The 18,573-nt window shown below is 37.4% G+C and overlaps 1 protein-coding gene across 1 annotated transcript in view; it reads left to right on the top strand.

Moving 5' to 3' along the window:
* The window catches only part of HDAC2 (histone deacetylase 2), a 34,251-nt gene that overhangs the window by 6,793 nt on the left and 8,885 nt on the right, over positions 1-18,573 (top strand). The window contains exons 2-6 of the mRNA XM_072408779.1: positions 10,208-10,320; positions 13,094-13,211; positions 14,281-14,355; positions 14,511-14,649; positions 16,995-17,136. Of these exons, the coding sequence (XP_072264880.1) occupies positions 10,208-10,320; positions 13,094-13,211; positions 14,281-14,355; positions 14,511-14,649; positions 16,995-17,136 (587 nt within the window). The remainder of the gene's footprint in view (positions 1-10,207; positions 10,321-13,093; positions 13,212-14,280; positions 14,356-14,510; positions 14,650-16,994; positions 17,137-18,573) is intronic.

Raw genomic sequence — 18,573 nt, 5'->3', positions numbered from 1 at the left:
TCCAGCATCTGACACTTCTGTGTTTTAGATTTCTAATGGCCATTACGTCAAAACAGACCAGCAAAAGAAATTGCAACATGTACTACAGATAAAGTGAAGATCTTCAGAGGTACAATGAAATATCATTCTTCTTTGTGCAGGGAAATCATTTATCTTTTTTAGCACAAAGACAGATCCACGGAGGAACTTGTTACTCGGACTAGTAGGAGCAGAGTTCATTTAACTTTTTACCCACTTTTCTTTTTTTACACTAGGTTCACACATTTTTATAGAAGTTAACAAAGTTCCTATTGCCATGCTATCAGTGTAGTGCAGAATGAATAACTTTATTGGAATCTAGTAGCGGTGCCCAGTGAAAACCTTTTTCTTTGTCTCTATTCATTTCTCCTGCTTGTGGGATTGATGGGGCCCTGAAAGGGTAGTTTTTTTGCAATGCAAATATTGGTCACAGCGAGAATAGCTGTATTTGTGCAAGATGCATGTTCTGCTGATTTAGTTTTATCTGCATAAATAGTTTATCTGATATGTTTTTTATATTGTAGGCTACAGCTGCAAGCAAATAAATACACTAGATGTGGATGTTTGACAGAAAGAAATCTGTGGGTTGTCATTTTTCTTAAAAAGCTATTTTCCTGGTTGTTGTGATATTACAAAGGCTTCACTTCCCTCAGTATACAGCTTAGGGGTTCTGGCTTCTTTTGACTTCATTATTTCTTGTTCTTACTGAACACCTTTTAAACCATTCCTTGGAGCCTCTCTAAATGTATACAGCATTATCATCCTAAGTCCACTGCCCTAATGCTGGCATTAAAACCTAAAAGCTACTTCCCAAGAAAATTAAAATAAACGTTTATTTTTTTTTAATAAAAAAAATACTGTGCAAGAACCTGGGTGATACAGCAAACCTGAAATGGATCTGGTTCATGATTGAAAATGTTGGCCAATGAATATCAAATGATTTTTAGGAAATCTGTTCCAAGTGTTCTATATTACCAGGTTCTCCCATGATAGTTCTTCTCCAGTTATGGAGAATTTTGATAGATCAAGCCCAATGTGTGTCTCTATTGGTGTTTAAAGGAAGAAAACCAAAAAAAAAAAAAACACCTTTAGTCCTGCAGATCAATCGATCCGTCTGGAGGTTTCTTACACCGGGCCTTTTTTAAAAAAAAACACAGACACCCCCTTTATTTAAAGTGAAAATTCTGAGTTTAGGTATGCTTTAAGTTGCTTGCCAATTCCTGTGCCCTTCTGGCTTAAGTAAAAGCTGAGCAGCTGTCGGCCACAAATATATGCCAGGCTATGTATTTGGCTAGGAAAGCCTGGAATAAAAATTGAAATTCTTACCTTCTATAACACAGCTCAACAAAAAAAAAAACTTTTTCTTGCCAAGGATTATTCAATATATTTAGTGTATTTCAGGTCTGATGAATCCAGAAATAACATCAGTTTCATTGAATTGGCTCTAGTTCTTGTGATACAGGAATCGGAATGGACGTTTTTACCAACAACTAATGTTAACACATCATTTTATTATTAATCTTTATTTACACCAATGTTTTGCATTGTATATAATAAATGTAGCATTATTTTCTTGAAACTTTCATTCGCCTTCTTTTTATTCATACATCTTTTTTTTACAGAAATATGAGTTCTTCAAGAAGAAGTTGTTTAAATGACCCTAATGTATTTTGCTACATTTGTGGTAAATATTCCCAGCAAAAACTGAGAAGAAACATTACAGAATTTGTGAAACAAGCATATCTTGCAAATTTTGGTAATAAACTGGGGGACCAAGAAAGGTATTGGGCTCCCCATATGGTATGCAAAACTTGTGTAGAGTGTCTACATCAGTAGAAAAATGGAAAACTGAGAAGTTTAAAATTTGGTGTACCTATGGTATGACAAGAGCCCAAAACTCATCATAATGATTGTTATTTTTGTGCTATGAATTTCTTCAATCGTTACAAGAAAAATAAGTGGGAGTACCCTGATTTGGAATCAGCAAGACGACCTGTGCTGCATGGTGCTGATGTTCCCATACCAGTGTTCAATACACTCCCTGATATTCCTGTATCCGACATGGAGGATATACAGGGTTTGGAGTGTAACCCAGGAGTTAGCAGTGGAAGTGAATATGAAGGAAGTGTTTAATCAAACCAGCATTTCTCCCAAGAAGAGCTCAATGATTTAACACGTGACCTAAAGATGCATACACATGTCCAATAATTATTGTTGGAAACGAAAGACGGATTGGCCAAAAATCGTTCTAAAAGTGACCAATGACGCTGTTGCAACATCCCTAGACTACTAGCCCATATGTGAGTACCAGAATACAGAGCAGAAGACTGGCGGCTTTTCATAGTTCCACTCAAAATTTTAAATCTGTTTTACTGCATAATGGCAATTGCTATGCATCAATTCCAATTGGTCACTCAAAAAAACTTAAAGAAGAATATGAAAATATCAAAATGGTCTTACAAAAGCTTTGCTATCATGAACACCAATGGCCCATATGTGTTGATTTAAAAATGGTAAACGTCCTACTTGGACAGCAAAGTGGATACACAAAGTACCCATGCTTTATCTGCTTGTGGGATAGTAGAGCAAAGCAGGATCACTGGAAAAGAAGGGACATCTAAAGGAAAAAATGAAAAAAAGTTACAGCGAAAATTTTTTAACAAGCCAATGGTTGACAGAGAAAAAATCATTCTCCCTCGACTACACATAATGTTGGGATTATTGAAGCAATTTATTACAGCTCTGAACTAGGATGGTGATTGCTTCAAATACATATGTAGATTCTTCCATGGATTGAGTACTGAAAAATTAAAAGCAGGAATCTTTTGTGGACCCCAGATTCCGAAACTGATAAATGATTCAAATTTCAAGTTATATGACTGATACTGAAGCTTCTGCCTGGCACAGCTATGTCATGGTTGTGAAGAACTTCTTGGGTAACCATAAAGCACAAAACTATAAAGAACTGGTACAAAACTTGCTCTTAAACTTTAAAAATTTGGGTGCTACTATGAGCATAAAGGTATACTATCTCCAAAGCCATTTGCAAATTCCAGAAAACCTTGGTGATTTCAGTGAGGAACAAGGGGAGAGCTTCCATCAAGATATAAAGGTGATGGAAGAAAGTCAGGGCAGATGGGATAGACACATCATGGCAGACTACTGCTGGAGCCTTCAACGTGAATCATTAGCATAAAAGGAAATCATACAAATGGAGTTTTTCAATGACTTCTTTGTGATTAGTTCTGTAAATATACTGAATATATTGAAAGAAAGTATTTCAAAATTTTAATTTTGTATACGTAGGTATATCTAGCTTAATTTTGTCTAATTTTCATGTTTTATTAGTTTTCTATGAAGTCATTATTTCAAAAACTAGTGCCAATCTAGCAAAAACAATACCATATTTGGAATCTGTGCATCAAACATAACCTAAAATGATTTTAATCTGTTTAGCAAGAAAATGTTTGTTTACTAGTGTAATGTATCATTTTGCAGCAAGGCTTTATTTGTGATTTCCACCTTTTCAGTCTCTTCAATTGCTTACCACAGTCTGCCAGAAAAATTCAAGCTAGAGACCTATTTTATAGCAATTTCCTGTCCTGTTAAACTAGCTTTCACCTTTAAAACTTAACAGTTCCTCAATTCTTGGATCTTAAGACCTGCATGTCTGACTTCTTCTGATAAATGTACGCAGCCCTGCTGCTGTTAAGGAAACAACCCGCTTCGTGCACCATGCTTAGTCCCAATGAATTAGAGAATACTCAAAGAAGGAGTCATTAGTGGTAATCCATACTCAGCTAGTGCTTTATTTAAATCCAGACACAGGTAATTCAAAAGAACATCACGGTGCCTTGACATGTTTCCTACTAGTAGGATGAAGGCTAAACAATGCCATTTTATTTTTATGGTTTTTATACATGGCAGGGAATTCTGTATTAGGAAGTTTTGTGATTGGTAACAAAGTTAAATTCTGCAGTATACTTTTATGTATAATTTTTTTTGAAGTCTTCAAACAAGAAAAGGGTTACAGAAGAAAAAAATGGGGGCAAGGGAAAGGGGGGGGGGGTAGTATATACCACATCAAATACCAAATATACTGCCACATAATAAAAAAGAAATATACATAGTCAAAGTAAATATAGAAACAGTATCTAGTATGTAAACAATAATATTTCAAATATCTGGAGAAACCTCCTTCACAAACAAAAGGGGAGTCCATGTGAGAAGATTTATATAATGACCTTGGGGTCAAATAAGATCAAGCTGAAATTAACATATATAATACAATACAGATTAATACCCCTGTACATAACAACATTTCACCGAACCTGTATCTTATGTCAGGTAGGACTGGAGTACCAGAGAATCTTTGTAGCGTACCCATATATTCCATGAAGACCTTGCAGCCTCTCTGTTCTCCTCCCATGCAATCTGTGAGTGCATGGCCTTAATGTCATTGATTTCACAAAACCAATTACTCTGCCTTGCCGTAATAAAGTGACGTAACAGAACTTTTTTAATACTTTTAAGGGAACCTGGCAGAATATGTAAAAGAGTAATAGTAGGGCATGGGTACAGGTCTTTATCCGTAATTTGGTTATAAAGATCAAAAATTTTCATCCAGAAAGCATGGATGGGTGGACAAAAATTCCAAATATGTATCATAGATCCATGTGCCTGTTCACATCTCCAAAAGATAGGTCAGTATGACTGGTCATATCTATGTATCTATATCTATATTGATCTTTACTGTACCTAGACATCTTATGTGTCGCACTAAACGATTTTGTTATTTGCTCACAGTCTAACGTCATACCTATTTCATTTTCCCAATATTTAAAAAATGGGGTAAACCTGGCCTTAAAAGTTGCAGTAAGATTCCGTATATACATGCTACCCCATGTGTCACCTGTTCTTTTCGTAGAATAAGGTGCTCAAATTCACAAGGGTTTCTAAGAACAGATGAAATATGGTGTAGTGTCAGACTATAGGCCTGCAATTGATTGTATGCCAACCAGGCTGAGCCTTGTAGATCACAAGGAACTTGAAGGTCTCTAAAAGCAGGCCGTCTACCGTTATGTAAAATACAGCTAATAAAACTTTGCTCTAGTTTATTCCAATATAAAAAATTTGCTACTTCACAAGCTGGGGGAAATTCAGGTTTATTAAAGAGCAGTGTCAATGGACCTGGTCTTGTGGATAACAAATCCTGTTTAAGTAATGAATCCCATAAGGAAAGCACCAAATATACAGTGTGTTGGGGGGGGGGGGTGAAATGAAGGCTGTACCCAGGGCAAAACTGACAAGTCGCAGGAGGTTAGAGCTTCATCCAGTGACACCCATAACTTTTCATTTCTAGATTTTAGACCAGTCCACCACTCTATGAAGGACCACTGCCAAGTAATACAATTTAAGATTCGGAATGGCTAATCCACCGTCTGACTTATTCATAGATAGGATTTGCCTATTAAGCCTAGAAAGGCATGGGATTAAACATTTAGGAGGCGGAGTCGCCACTGTGTAGAATTAGTACAACACCTTTGGGAGTATATCCATTTTCACTGAATTAACTCAGCCCAACCAAGATAGTCTCAAATCATTATAGGACCAGAGAGCATTCTCAATATTTATACTTAAAGGTATATAATTTAAATCTGCCATAGACGCAATATTGGATGATATTTTGATGCCTAGATATTTAATAGAATTACTCCGCAATCGAAAAGGAAAATTTCTACGCAATTGTGTTACTTGATTAGATGATAAAGACCTGTTAGGAGTCTTCATTTTGTCGTAATTACCTTTGAAATTACTTAATGCCCCAAACTGTTCAAATTCCTTCATAAGCGCTGGAAAATAAATATGTGGAGAGGTATTGTATAGGAGGAGATCATCTGCAAGGATAATTTATATTGATGGTCCCGGACCTGTCAGCCTTTGATATCTAAATTGTGTTCCTATAGCGTTGGCAGGATGTTCCATTACCAGAATGTATAGTATGGGCGGGAGGGGGCAACCTTGTCTGGTACCATTACGTATATTAAAAGAATCTGATAAAACCCTGTTCAAACAAGCCTGTTTCTTGTTAAACATGTGGCCCCAAACCTATCTGCGAGGCGACTCTTGTAAAAAAAAAATAAATAAATAAATTACACGGTCGAACGCTTTTTCAGCGTCAACCGATAAGACACATGGGAGCTGAATTTTTCTGAGCCCAGTTAATGAGGGATACGTTTTTAGAGTATTATCCCTGGCTTCCCTCCCTATTGTCAACCCTACTTGATCCAGATGTATATGTATAATATTAGGGATCAAAACTTTTAATCTATTGGCTATAAGTTTTGAATATATCCTGACATCCAAATTTGTCAAAGAGATGGGCAAAACCGTAATGTGGGCTTCAAGGAATTGAGTAGGAAAGACACAATCATCGAATATACTAATAAACATTGATAACAGAAGAGAGAAGAAATTGTCTTGAAATGTTTTATAAAACCCAGGAGTCAGGGTTAAGTACTCATTTGGGTCAAGAGTATGTTTATGTTTGGCTTCTAGTTGGGATATAGATTTCTAGGAGCCTCCTAATGGATCAATTCAATTTTTTCATCCGAGATGCATGCTTGATAAAATGGCCCCGCAATACACATTTAAGGGCCTCCCATTGAATCGGTAAGGGTGTCATGTTGGATTCATGGATATTTAAAAAATCTTCAATAAATTTTAGTTAAATCTGACATGCAGGTTGGATCTTTAAGGAGATTATCATTCAATTTACAACTATAACCATGTGTATTGGTTGGAGAAATATCGAGTAAAAAAAGACCGGTGCATGGTCAGACCATATAAAATTACCAATAATAGCTGAATGTTGCATAGTCATTAAGTACTGAGATACTCTAAATGCGTCTAATCTACGGTATGTGACATGCACCACTGAATAGTAGGAATAGTCTCTCTCACTCCGATGAGTTACCCTCCAAATATCCACTAAGGAGAATTGTTGGAGTAATTTGGTAAATTTAGATAGTTTTGCATGGGGCATAATGTAGTCTTTGGGGAGGAGTCTAGCATTAGATCAAATACAAAATTGAAATCTCCTCCTAGTAGCACCATTCCTTCCTGAAACTGCATACGTTTGTGGAGAATTTGAGAGCCATAAGTAATGGGATCTTCATTTAGTAAATATTTGCAGTAGTATATTTTTTCCCCTCAATCAACATTTTCAAAAATAGAAATCTACCATTAGGATCTGTTCATTGTGCTAAAAGCACATGAGGTAAGGATTTATGAATACTCCTCCTGATTTGGATTCAGCATAAGTACTATGATACCATATGGGAAAGTATCTATTTTGCATGGTTGGAACGTTATCGGTGCCGAAATGTCTCTTGGATCATACTAATGTGGACCTTTTGTTTGTGAACATTATAAAGTATTTGTGATCTTTTGTTGGAGGTAATAAATCTCCTAACATTATGGGAACATAACTTTAATGGGGCCATAGATACTGTGTCTATAAGGTTGAGGCAATTGAGGTAGGTAGAAGCGAAAATAACCTTCCCCGAGGAGCGGAAAAGAAGGTATGTAGCTAGAATAAAAGATAAAAAAATAAGGGAGGGGGAGAATAAATTAAAAGCGAGTATTACAGGTAATAATAGTATCAAGATGTATCAAAAGAGAGGTATTTCAAGAGGATATGTAGTCCTAGAGTGGTGCCCAGCCTTAGTTAATACACAAATGAAAGAAAAGGAGAAGCAAAGAAGGCTTTTAAAGGGCATGTAATAATAGCAGCTAATGCAATACTTTATATAAAAACTAAACAATGTTTGACTTGGAGTACAATTAAACACAACACAAAATATGTAATTATTTATCATACAAGGAATCAAGCTTGATGGTACACTGATAGTCGGTATATTTATTAAGTGTAAGGTAGTACTGTTTAAAACACTGGTGGTATAGAATTGGATTGACTGCTTGGTGAAAATAAGTTATCTAGAATACAGGTGAAGATAAGAAAATTGATACAAGGCTAGGGGATGGCTGTAGATCAGAGGGGTTGGATTTTTATCAAATATATTTCAAATTGCTACGAAAATGACAGGAAAAGGAAGAGATTTTTCTTTACCTGTAGAGGGATGTAAAATACTAAACAGATATTCGCTCTCCAAAGTGAGATGATGAATACTGTCAAAAAATAGACATGAAGTAAGATAACTGTCATTATAGACTATTATCCATTAGTATCATCTATTCATTAGAGTAGTTAAATAAGGAGGTTTAGGTTAAAAGGGGATAGGATGGATAAAGATTTTAATTAAGATTGGTACTTAGTGGGTGAACACCCAGGATAACGTTTATGGAATTAGAGAGAGATGAGGTTTCAAGTACACAAGGAAAATGGGGTTGGATATTGCCTGCAAGATGATAATGACAGATTAGTCTGTAATCAAAATATAAGAACTGGGTAGGGGTTAGTGAAGGTCTAAGATTAAATACTCACTTTTTTTTGGATAAAAAGGAAAAGAATGTCCTGTCAGCAGGCAACCAGCACAAAGAGCTATTACAGGTACTCACACACTAAAAGTACAACGGACTCAGAAAGTCCAAACAAAATCTTACCACAGTAAAAGCCCTACTTAGGGGAGTGGAGGGCTAAGAACCAAAAAGGGTTGTGACTTTTTAAAGGTTCCGTGCCTGAGCATAACATGGAACATACATAAGTGCATTTACATATAGTGTGCCAATATAACCCTGAGATAGCAACAATGTTGCTGAGATAGTGCAACAATACTTAAAACAGGTATCATACAAACAGGTAAGTACCAAACCTCGACTATACGGTAGTCGATATCAGCGAATCTGAACCGTAAACCTGAGGACACCAGACGTGGAATAACAGGAAATCCAATTGCAGTATAGCATAGCAGGAAGTTTACCCCGATTAGTCAAGCTATGAAATAAGGATGTATTGGTTTTCCAAGTCCTGCTTTAACTTGTGCCCATTGAGGTAAGTCAATTGGTGGAAGATTCAGGGTGGTCATCATCTTAGGGAGATCTTCTATATCCTTAAATATCAGGACTTGTCGAACTTGTTTGCTTGTTAAAGCGAACCTGCTACTGGAAGGGAAAGCCCCAGCGGGTATTGTATATCCCTTGATTTGAGCTCATCCAGAAGGAGTTGAGGGCCCTGCGTAGAGCCAAGGTACGTCTCAACAAATCAGGGAGAAACTGTAATTCTGCGCCATCAATTTCCATATAATGCTTTTGGCGGGCTGCTGCAATAATTTCCTCTTTTACATTTCAATAATGACTCTTGCATTTTACGCCCCTCGGACAGGTAGGATCAGATGGTTTAGGGCCCAAAGCCCTGTGTGCGCTATCAGTGAGAATGTCCGTATCAACAGGACATCTCAGCAGCATATTAAACACTCCTTTGGCAGTATCCAATAAATCGGGCAGTGGTGGCCTCTGGCCGCCCTCGAATTCGCACGTTATTGCACCTATTGCGATTTTCCAAATCATCAATAGATCTAAAAATTATATTAATCTTGCAGGCATGCTCATTAGGCAAGGTTTTAACGTTGGTCACTCTGTTGGACATTACATTATAATCTGCCCTAAGAACAGTCCTGTGTGGCTTCTATATTCCTTTTAGGTTCTGCTACTTCTTGCCTAAGGCCTCAAGGCGGTGAGTATGTGCTTCCAAATCTACTCTAGTAGGTAAAGAGCTTGATTTCATTAAGGGTAGATGATGGCTGGAGCTCACCTGAAGGATTTGCACTGTCCCCGCCTGTAACAGGCACTGCATGTGTAAAATAAAGGAGCATCGTGGTCGCCCCTTGAGCCTGCAGCATCGTCAGCCATCTTGGATTCCCCTGTAGAGTGCTGAGATTGCGGGAAATACCCCTGTATGTCTCCTCCGTTCGGTCCCCGGAGACCACGCTGGCCACCGGATGCTTCCCCACTCCTTTTATTAGGCCGTATGTTTTTCGCCAGCATGAGACTTCCACCACAGCAAAAGAATGCTCAGGCACGGAGCTCTGTCACCCTGCTTCCTTACCAGGCCATGCTCAAGCTATGCCCCCTGCAGTATACGTTACAGTGTAAACCATTTTGTCTGGGTATTTGTCTTCCCTCATTCCTTATCCTCTTTTGACGTTAAACCTGTCTAACTTTTTTTTAGGTGATATTGGAAACTACTACTATGGGCAAGGACACCCTATGAAGCCTCACAGAATACGGATGACCCATAACTTACTTCTGAACTATGGGCTGTACAGAAAGATGGAAATCTATGTGAGTTCATTTCTTTATTTGTTATGCATTTTTTTTTTATTTTTGTTTACTGAACTGGATTTAATATGCTTTGATGCTACCCCATATTACATCCCATATATAAATATATATAATTATATATAATTTTACTATATGATATGTGTTACTTTATTTTGTTGAAACTGTACCTTGATGACATAGTTGATGTGATAGGACGGATAGAAATTCTGTATAATTCTACTACATTAGGTAGACAGGTAAGTTTAAATTAGAACCTCATCTGATGAATTTCTAGCTAAAATGGGGAAAGGATAAAATATGTGCCAGGTTTGTTTTTTATCTCATTGGTGAGGAGTTCCCTGACTTCCAGTCTGCAGCAATACATATTTTTATAACTACCTATAATGACTACCTGTATAACCTTTGTCAGATTTTATTTCTGTCTGTGATTTGGGTTTTCAAAGGAAGTAATCATTACTACAAATAATGGGAAATCTCTCTTGCAGAGGCTCAAACAGTAATAGGAACCTGCCAAGTTCTGAACTTTCCTCATTCCAAAAGGGATTTTCACACTGGTCAATTAAGGTGCAGAGAAATGTTGCGTTCTACTCTCCCCTCCACTCTACAGTGGTGAAAAATTTTTTAAAAAAGCTAAAGGCCATCATTGGGCAAAACTCTGTCAGAATGCTTCTGTTTGTGCAAGTGTCCTAAAAGGGGTGAACATCTTTCTTCAGTGCTGGTTTTAGACTCAACCAGTAGTTTCCACTAGTAACATTTTTTTTTTCAATAAAAGAAAAAAAAACTTCAGGTGTTCCCCGAACCTTTGAAACTTCTTCACTGGTATTCACTGCCAGCCATCCGGCTGGACTGGACGTTGTGGGGGCTCTGAAAGTGACCTTGAGGAACTTTGCTCCATGTGAGCACCTTGTGGACTTGTTAAGATAGCTGCAGAGCACTTTCCAGGTCCAGAGGCAATATCATTGCCTTTTCTGTTTCAGGAGACTTCCTTATAAGTAGACTTTCAGGCCAGTCATCTGAAGCTTCCTCATTTTTATTAGTTGCTGGGTTCCAACCTTTACTCTCCCCTCCTAGTTAATGTAATTTCTCTGGATGAAATGTCACTTGCTCTCTAGCTATTTCCTGCCACAACAACATTTCTCAACTGCTTCTTCTGCAAGATCCATGTTGGACTTGGAACCCCTGGCTTATTTTCTACATATAATTACGTTTTTACGCCTTTGTCTGCTTCACCAGTCAATCTTCAGTGTAACGGTAAATGAAAACCATAGGGAATCAAATATCATCTTTGCCTATAGATTAGACATCCTCACCCCGAAGCACACACTAGAGATGATTACAGACACAATGAAAGCTTAAACAAGCAAAAAATCTTATTTACCAAACACATACGTGACAAAACTTGGTAACATTTTAGGAACTATCACAGGAATTTACCCGATGGCACTAATCGCCAATTAACCAGAAGAGTTCTGTATTTTCTGGATGAATGTGGTTCAGGCTGTGTGGGTTTACCTTTCTACTACAGCTAGGAAAACTGGTTCACTTTTTGTTTTTTGGTTTGGCTCAGGAAAAAGCCCCTGAAAGGCTTCCACCTGATCTTCTGTTCTGTAAGTTTTACCATCTAGGGTTGAGGTGATATACCAGAATTATTGTTTATCATGTTAGTATTTCTAACTGTTATCACACTATGCACAGTTGCCTATCTGGTATTTAGTGACTGTTTGCTTTGGCTGGGAACTCATGTTATCAATGGCTGTGAGCCTGGTAGGGTAAGCATTAGGCAGTTTTTCCATCGGCTGATGGTTGTCAGGGGTAGGTTCAACACCATAAAATCACAAGCCAATGGGACTGCTAATGATGTTTACCTTAAAGCAGAACTTTGCTGTAAGAATGGAAAAAAAGCCAGCCAGCAATTTATTTATTGCAGAAAGGACATGGAATGTCCCATCTTCAATAAAATAAACTTACCTTCTTGTTTGAATTTTTCCGGCCTGGCCCATCAAGATGTCAATCTTGAGCCTAGAAGAGGACTGGGTGAAGATGGTGGCAATGCAGTGAGAGTAGCATTCATAAAAAATTGCTAACATACAGGTTAGTTTGTTTTATTGCAGAGTGTGCACTGCATGTGCTTCCTGCTATAAACTACCTGCTTTTTTTATTTTATTTTTTACAGTATAGTCCTCCTTTAACTGTGGGTCAGTAGCTGCTGATTACACGATTTACCAGCCACATAAAAGTCATTGCTTTATAAACAGCTGGTGTCCAGGTTAAAGCTAAAGTTACAGTCAAGCCCATTGGAAAACAAAAGAACAGAGAATGTCACCTGTTCATGCCCATTACCTTGGCTCCTTTACTGCATGTAAAAGCAGGTATCGATTTTTCTTTAAGCACAAAATAAAGATATAACATTTACAGCTTGGATTAATAATTGCCCATATGTAAAACAAAATGATGCCCCTGCACATCCAGCCACAGCTCATGCAAACTTCATGTATAAGGTTCTTTATGAAGCTCTTTGAGCTGCAGGCAATCCCTTTCCCATGTTGGGCCTGCTCGCTGTGTTCCAGCCCACAACTTTTGCCAACCCACAGTCAAACTGCTTTTAGATATTTCAAAGTTTTTAGGATTTCCAAGTACAAAAACCCTCTTATAAAATTTGGAGATCTGGGTTTAAGCTTGTTGCCATGGAATATTTCTTGAAGGAATTTCTGGTACATTTGATATTTTACTCCTGATGATATTTTTTTTAAATTAATTATTCTTTATTTTAAAGCGCCCTCACAAGGCCACAGCAGAAGAAATGACCAAGTATCACAGTGATGAATACATAAAGTTTCTTCGATCGATAAGACCAGACAATATGTCTGAATACAGCAAGCAAATGCAAAGATGTGAGTTTATAATAATATTTTGTTATATTCTGTACAGAATAAGGAAACTTTAATAATTTTCCCCACATTTATCATGTGAACGAAAAGTTGAGTTACATGAGTTGGGACAAACCATATAGCGCTTCCAATTGTCAAATTTGTGATATGTTTAAACATTTTTCTTCCAGAAGGAAACAAAGATGCTGTAACTACTGAAAGTGGATCTGTGCCCAGACTATGTGCATGAAAGTGTTTACATATTGGTTGTTTTTTTTTCTTTATTCCTGTAACTTTTTATTGCAACAGTTCTTTACCAGCAAAGACACACTGCAATATAATCTTGGTTACTCCTCTCTGTTTTATCCAAAACAATAAACTATTGCCTTTACATACACAGTAATTACTTTAGAGTACAAGCACCTAAAGAAGTCAGGGATGGCTTTTACGTTGCATTTTGTTAAGAATACATAAATACCTAAATGCTTATAGTCTGGGCACAGCTGAACTCCTAATGGTGTAAGCTGGAGTTTTTAATAGTTCAAAGAGTTTTTGCCCATAGTTCCACTGTGACGAATAATTTACCCAATGTAAATCTTATAGGAAAAAAGATTTATTTTCTAACAGTATTGTGTGCCCACATACAGCACTGGTGTAAAACATTATGGCACCCATACTCTTAACACCAAGCAATCTCATTTTTCAGATCAGGCTTTGATGTAACCTTCTCTAAAACAAAGGCACCTGTTCAAGAGGGATACACCTGCCAAATATTTCCTTGTGCACTACAAAAAGAGTGTATTAGGGCAATGTCAGATGTGCTCTACAGACAAATTACCTCTCACAGCAAATTCTGAGCTGTATTCACAGCAGGTCACCTTTGTTCATGTCCTCTTATGAATAGCCATCTTTTGACAAATAAGTCAAGTAATAACCCTTGCTTCTGCCATGTTGATGAGTTCTCCAGCCCTTGGCAGAAGCTTTCTAACAATGAATAGAACATACATTTATCAAAAAAAGAAAAGGCTTAGCATGGTATATACATTTTATACAGAGAATTATAATAACTTAAAATGTTTCTTCTTCTGTTTAGTTAATGTTGGTGAGGACTGTCCGGTATTTGATGGCCTTTTTGAGTTTTGCCAGCTGTCTACTGGAGGCTCTGTAGGTAAGTCTGGCATTTTTTCTCTTTAATATGAGGTTTAATTTTTAGGAGTATAAATTACTTTCATATTGAATAAACAGTCTACAGTGGTTATAACATTCAACATAAAGGAACACCAATGAAAAGCTAAATGGTTTTCATTTAACTTTTATTTTCAGCTGGTGCTGTAAAACTGAATAGGCAGCAAACTGACATGGCTGTGAACTGGGCAGGAGGACTCCATCATGCAAAGAAATCAGAAGCATCTGGGTTCTGTTATGTGAATGACATTGTACTTGCCATCCTTGAACTCCTAAAGTAAGCTTTGACATTGAATGAATGTCTGATGTGTCCAATATTATATGAATATGTGTCCTATGTGTCTAAAATATAAATCTTTGTCTGCATGCTTGTCCTGGGGCAGGACATTGAATCCAATGGGTCAGCATTGCAGCTAGCAACCAATATTTTATTGAAATAGGTCAGTAACAGCAGCCTCCTGTGCTACCTTCGGTATTATTTATGCGTTACAATGTTCTTTTATTATCTGCCTCAAAATGTGCTGTAAATCCGGACATACAGTGCCTTTACTGTCACAAGGAAAACACCATTTGTAGTTCATAAAACTTCATGTGATGTTCTAATGCCCCCACTGGTGTGGCTAGTGGACATTATTGTCTGTAATCTGCATGCATGCATTACATGTGATTGGTTATATATAGTGCTTGTATATGCCAGTGTTGTACTTGCCCTGTTACATCACTAGCACAAACAGAGACACGTCTTGCATACACTCTTCTCTTAAGCTCATGGCCCAGCATGCACAATTTTTCTGTACATGTGCAGCCCATTCAATTAAATGAGCTTACCTGACTTTGTGCACACCAATGCAAACAGCAATGTGCCTGATTTTCAAAAGCACAGCATAAAGCCATAGCGGCAGAAGGTCCTTATAGCCCGTTTACAGAATGTCTGGAGGTGCAGGTTTCTTTGGAGTTGTAGACTATATGGCACTCACGAGTATACAGAAAGATATTTGGAGTTCCCTTTTTGTCTTTCACCAGTTGCTTTTACCATGCTAACAGCATCTAAAAGATGAATATTTTAAATATTTTGTGCAGAGAAGCATTGTAAGAAAAAAAATTATCTTTGACTAATGTATTGGCAATGATAAAGGTAGCTTTAGTTATTTTTTACCTTTTTTGCCTTTTAGGTTTAAAAGACAACATTATTTCTTTTTCACTTGTCCCCCATCCCACTGATTGGTTATCATAATGTTATATTTACTTTTAGCCCTGATTTTTATCTTTTATGAAAAAACATAACATTTTTGTAGACTAAGTATTGTCATTCTTGCCCAGTTTTCTCTTTTCAAACTGCTCAGAACCCCCTACTGTACCATCTTTACAACATAAAGGGTAATCACTTTGTAGTCCTAAGATATGAAATGGAGGGGCTTATTAATTCACTCGGGCAACACAGTAAATGAGCGTTGGACACTGAATTTCATTTTTTTCCTCTTTGTTTTGAACTTATTAAAGGGATCCTGGGAAATACTTTCAATGGTAAAGTTACCCAACCATTTACCAAAAAAAGAGTAAATAACAGATGTTCATTATTATGGGTTTATCACTTTAGGCTGTTGACCTGCTGCTGTACAGTGCAACAGTTTCTGTGCATTCAGGGTTACAAAAAGGAAATTAGTTTTCCTGAAGGAAACATTGGCTGATAAGTAAACTCTCACATCCTGAACCACATTCAGACAATAAAGGGAAATCTTTCTGGTAAACTAGAGCTAGGCAGAGGGATAGAAAGACAATGTCCTGGTTGACAAAAAAGACAGGCATTGCCTTTAGCAAGGGAAAAATGCTTGGTCTCAACCTTTTCTATTTGTAGAACCAAAAAGATTAGGTTCCTCAACTCACGGGTAATGACAAGAATGATTGTGAGTAAGAGTAAAATGAGAATACCAATATATATGCAATTCTTCTGCTGGAGAGGATTGGAGCTCTTACCTTTGGTAACATCCTTGATGACCCTCAAAGACACAGGTAGCTGTTACTTTGTTTCCACGGTATTGCACTTGAACCAGTGTTACCTACACATATGTTCATGCCATTCTTGAACCAAGAAACTTTTAGTATACCGTCACAGCAGAAGTTTAGGTCTAAAACCATTTGCTGTGCATGTTCAATAAACAAAGGATCTTCTCAACCAGCAGAGATAACTTTTGATGGCTTGGCAATATAAAATTAGACCTGAATGGGGTGCAGGTCGTGACCTATTGGCAAAAACAGAGTTTTCAAGTGGATTCCAGGCCATTTGTTGGTTGGGTCTTAGGAAACAAGTGGTATATCATTTACCAAAATTCTTTATTAAACATGTAGAAGGCTTTGAAGCATTTGAAAAGTGTAAGCAGCTTGTTAGGATGTTTCAGCACCCCATATAGAAAAACAATAGGTACAGTGGGAAGGTATTTGCTGCCTTAAATGCTTTGAAAGACCCAAGACTAGAGACAGCACTAGTAGAAACAGGCTGATCTAGTTTTGCTAGTCCTAAATGCAGTCACATCTGTTATTTATATAAGGTATAAAGGGAGGCAAGGGCTGGAACTTAAGTTTGTTATTCAGTTAATAGATTAACTTACATTTTTTTTCACCTAGATACCACCAAAGAGTGTTATACATTGACATAGACATTCACCATGGAGATGGTGTTGAAGAGGCTTTCTATACCACTGATCGTGTTATGACTGTTTCATTCCACAAATATGGGGAATATTTTCCTGGCACAGGAGATCTCCGAGTAAGTTTTCTTTACACTGCATGAATGAAAATAAAATATTAGTATTTTTAGTATTGTTCTTGTAATATTCCACCAATAAACTGAATTAAAATTATTACTTTAGACTTTAGTTTAAAGCCGTTACTGCTGTTACAAAGGAACAGCTTTGAAAAACACTGTAAAAGTCCAAAATAACGGAAAGTCAAAACCATGTATGCTGTCACTAGCACTTTTTTTTTTTTTAATATTTTATTAAAAATGTTCTCATAGCGGTACAAAGACCATAGGAAAAACATTAAGTGCAGCAAACAGGTAAGGTCATAAGACACAGTAAAATCAAATTTTCCAAAAAAATAGGATAAACTTTAGGAAATGGATTGAGCTCAATATAAAAAGGTTTTGTCAAAACAGAGTTGGGTCATACAGCACTGGCCCTCTGGTAAAAAAGAAGGAGGGGAAGGTCAAGTAATAGATCAAGTAATAGTTCATGTAACAAACACAGCCTATGCGAAAGAGGGGAGGAATAAAATAGGGAAATATGAGAGGAAGGAAAGGGGAGAGGTCTCGGAGCAAGAAAAGGAGTGTGTTGTCCACAATGTCTAAAACTTTGGGGTATATGTTAATCCAGATGTGCTAAAAACTAGGGGTAGCTCTTAAACAAAAAAAAAAAAAAACATCCAGGCCATCCAAGTAGAAAAGTATTGGTATTTTTGTGCATTCTCCTCAGCAGCCAGCTCCTCCATACATTTGGGGTGCGCCAATGTCTTGGAACCACCACTCTGGCCACGGACAGAAAATGTTGCAGAGTGCCCCTTCTAGCTGACATAGTAGGACCTGGGACCACAGAAAAGAGTGTGATTAGGTAGGTTTGGCCGCTTTGGCAAAAGTATTGTAGGGTCCCAGGACTACTCCCCAGAATAAATAGTTCTTTGAGCACTCACATCATATATGTAACATGGTGCCTTAACTCGACCCACAACGCCAGCATGTCTCCGAACTTGTGGATATCTGCAGGGCATCTGTATATTCGGGTGGGGATCTTATAGTTCTTCTCCTGTGATTTAAAACAAGGGAAGGCCGAGATACCTTGCTATAATAGGAACTTGTGTAGATAAGACATAATATGCGTGATTTGGGATAGTTATTTAGCACTTTTTTGGTGTTTTATAAAATACCTTCAAGAAGTCAAGGGAAGAGGTTTGTTAGGACTAATTTGGTTTAAATAAGGGTAACTTAAATATTACATATTAAAAAAAAAACCTACAATGAAGGTCATATGACATAAGTGATTTTGCCTAAATGGAATGGGCATTAGGGGACCTTTTGAGGGAATGTGGGATAAGGTATGTAAAATTACTACCGTATTTTCCGGTGTATAAGGCGACTGGGCGTATAAGACGACCCCCGACTCTAACCAATCATTTGGGGGTCGTGTTATATGCCCAGTATTGTACTGTT

Source organism: Pyxicephalus adspersus, chromosome 4 (assembly GCF_032062135.1).
Source record: "Pyxicephalus adspersus chromosome 4, UCB_Pads_2.0, whole genome shotgun sequence".
Classification (NCBI taxonomy): domain Eukaryota; kingdom Metazoa; phylum Chordata; class Amphibia; order Anura; family Pyxicephalidae; genus Pyxicephalus; species Pyxicephalus adspersus.
This window is presented reverse-complemented; position numbering and strand designations above follow the sequence as displayed.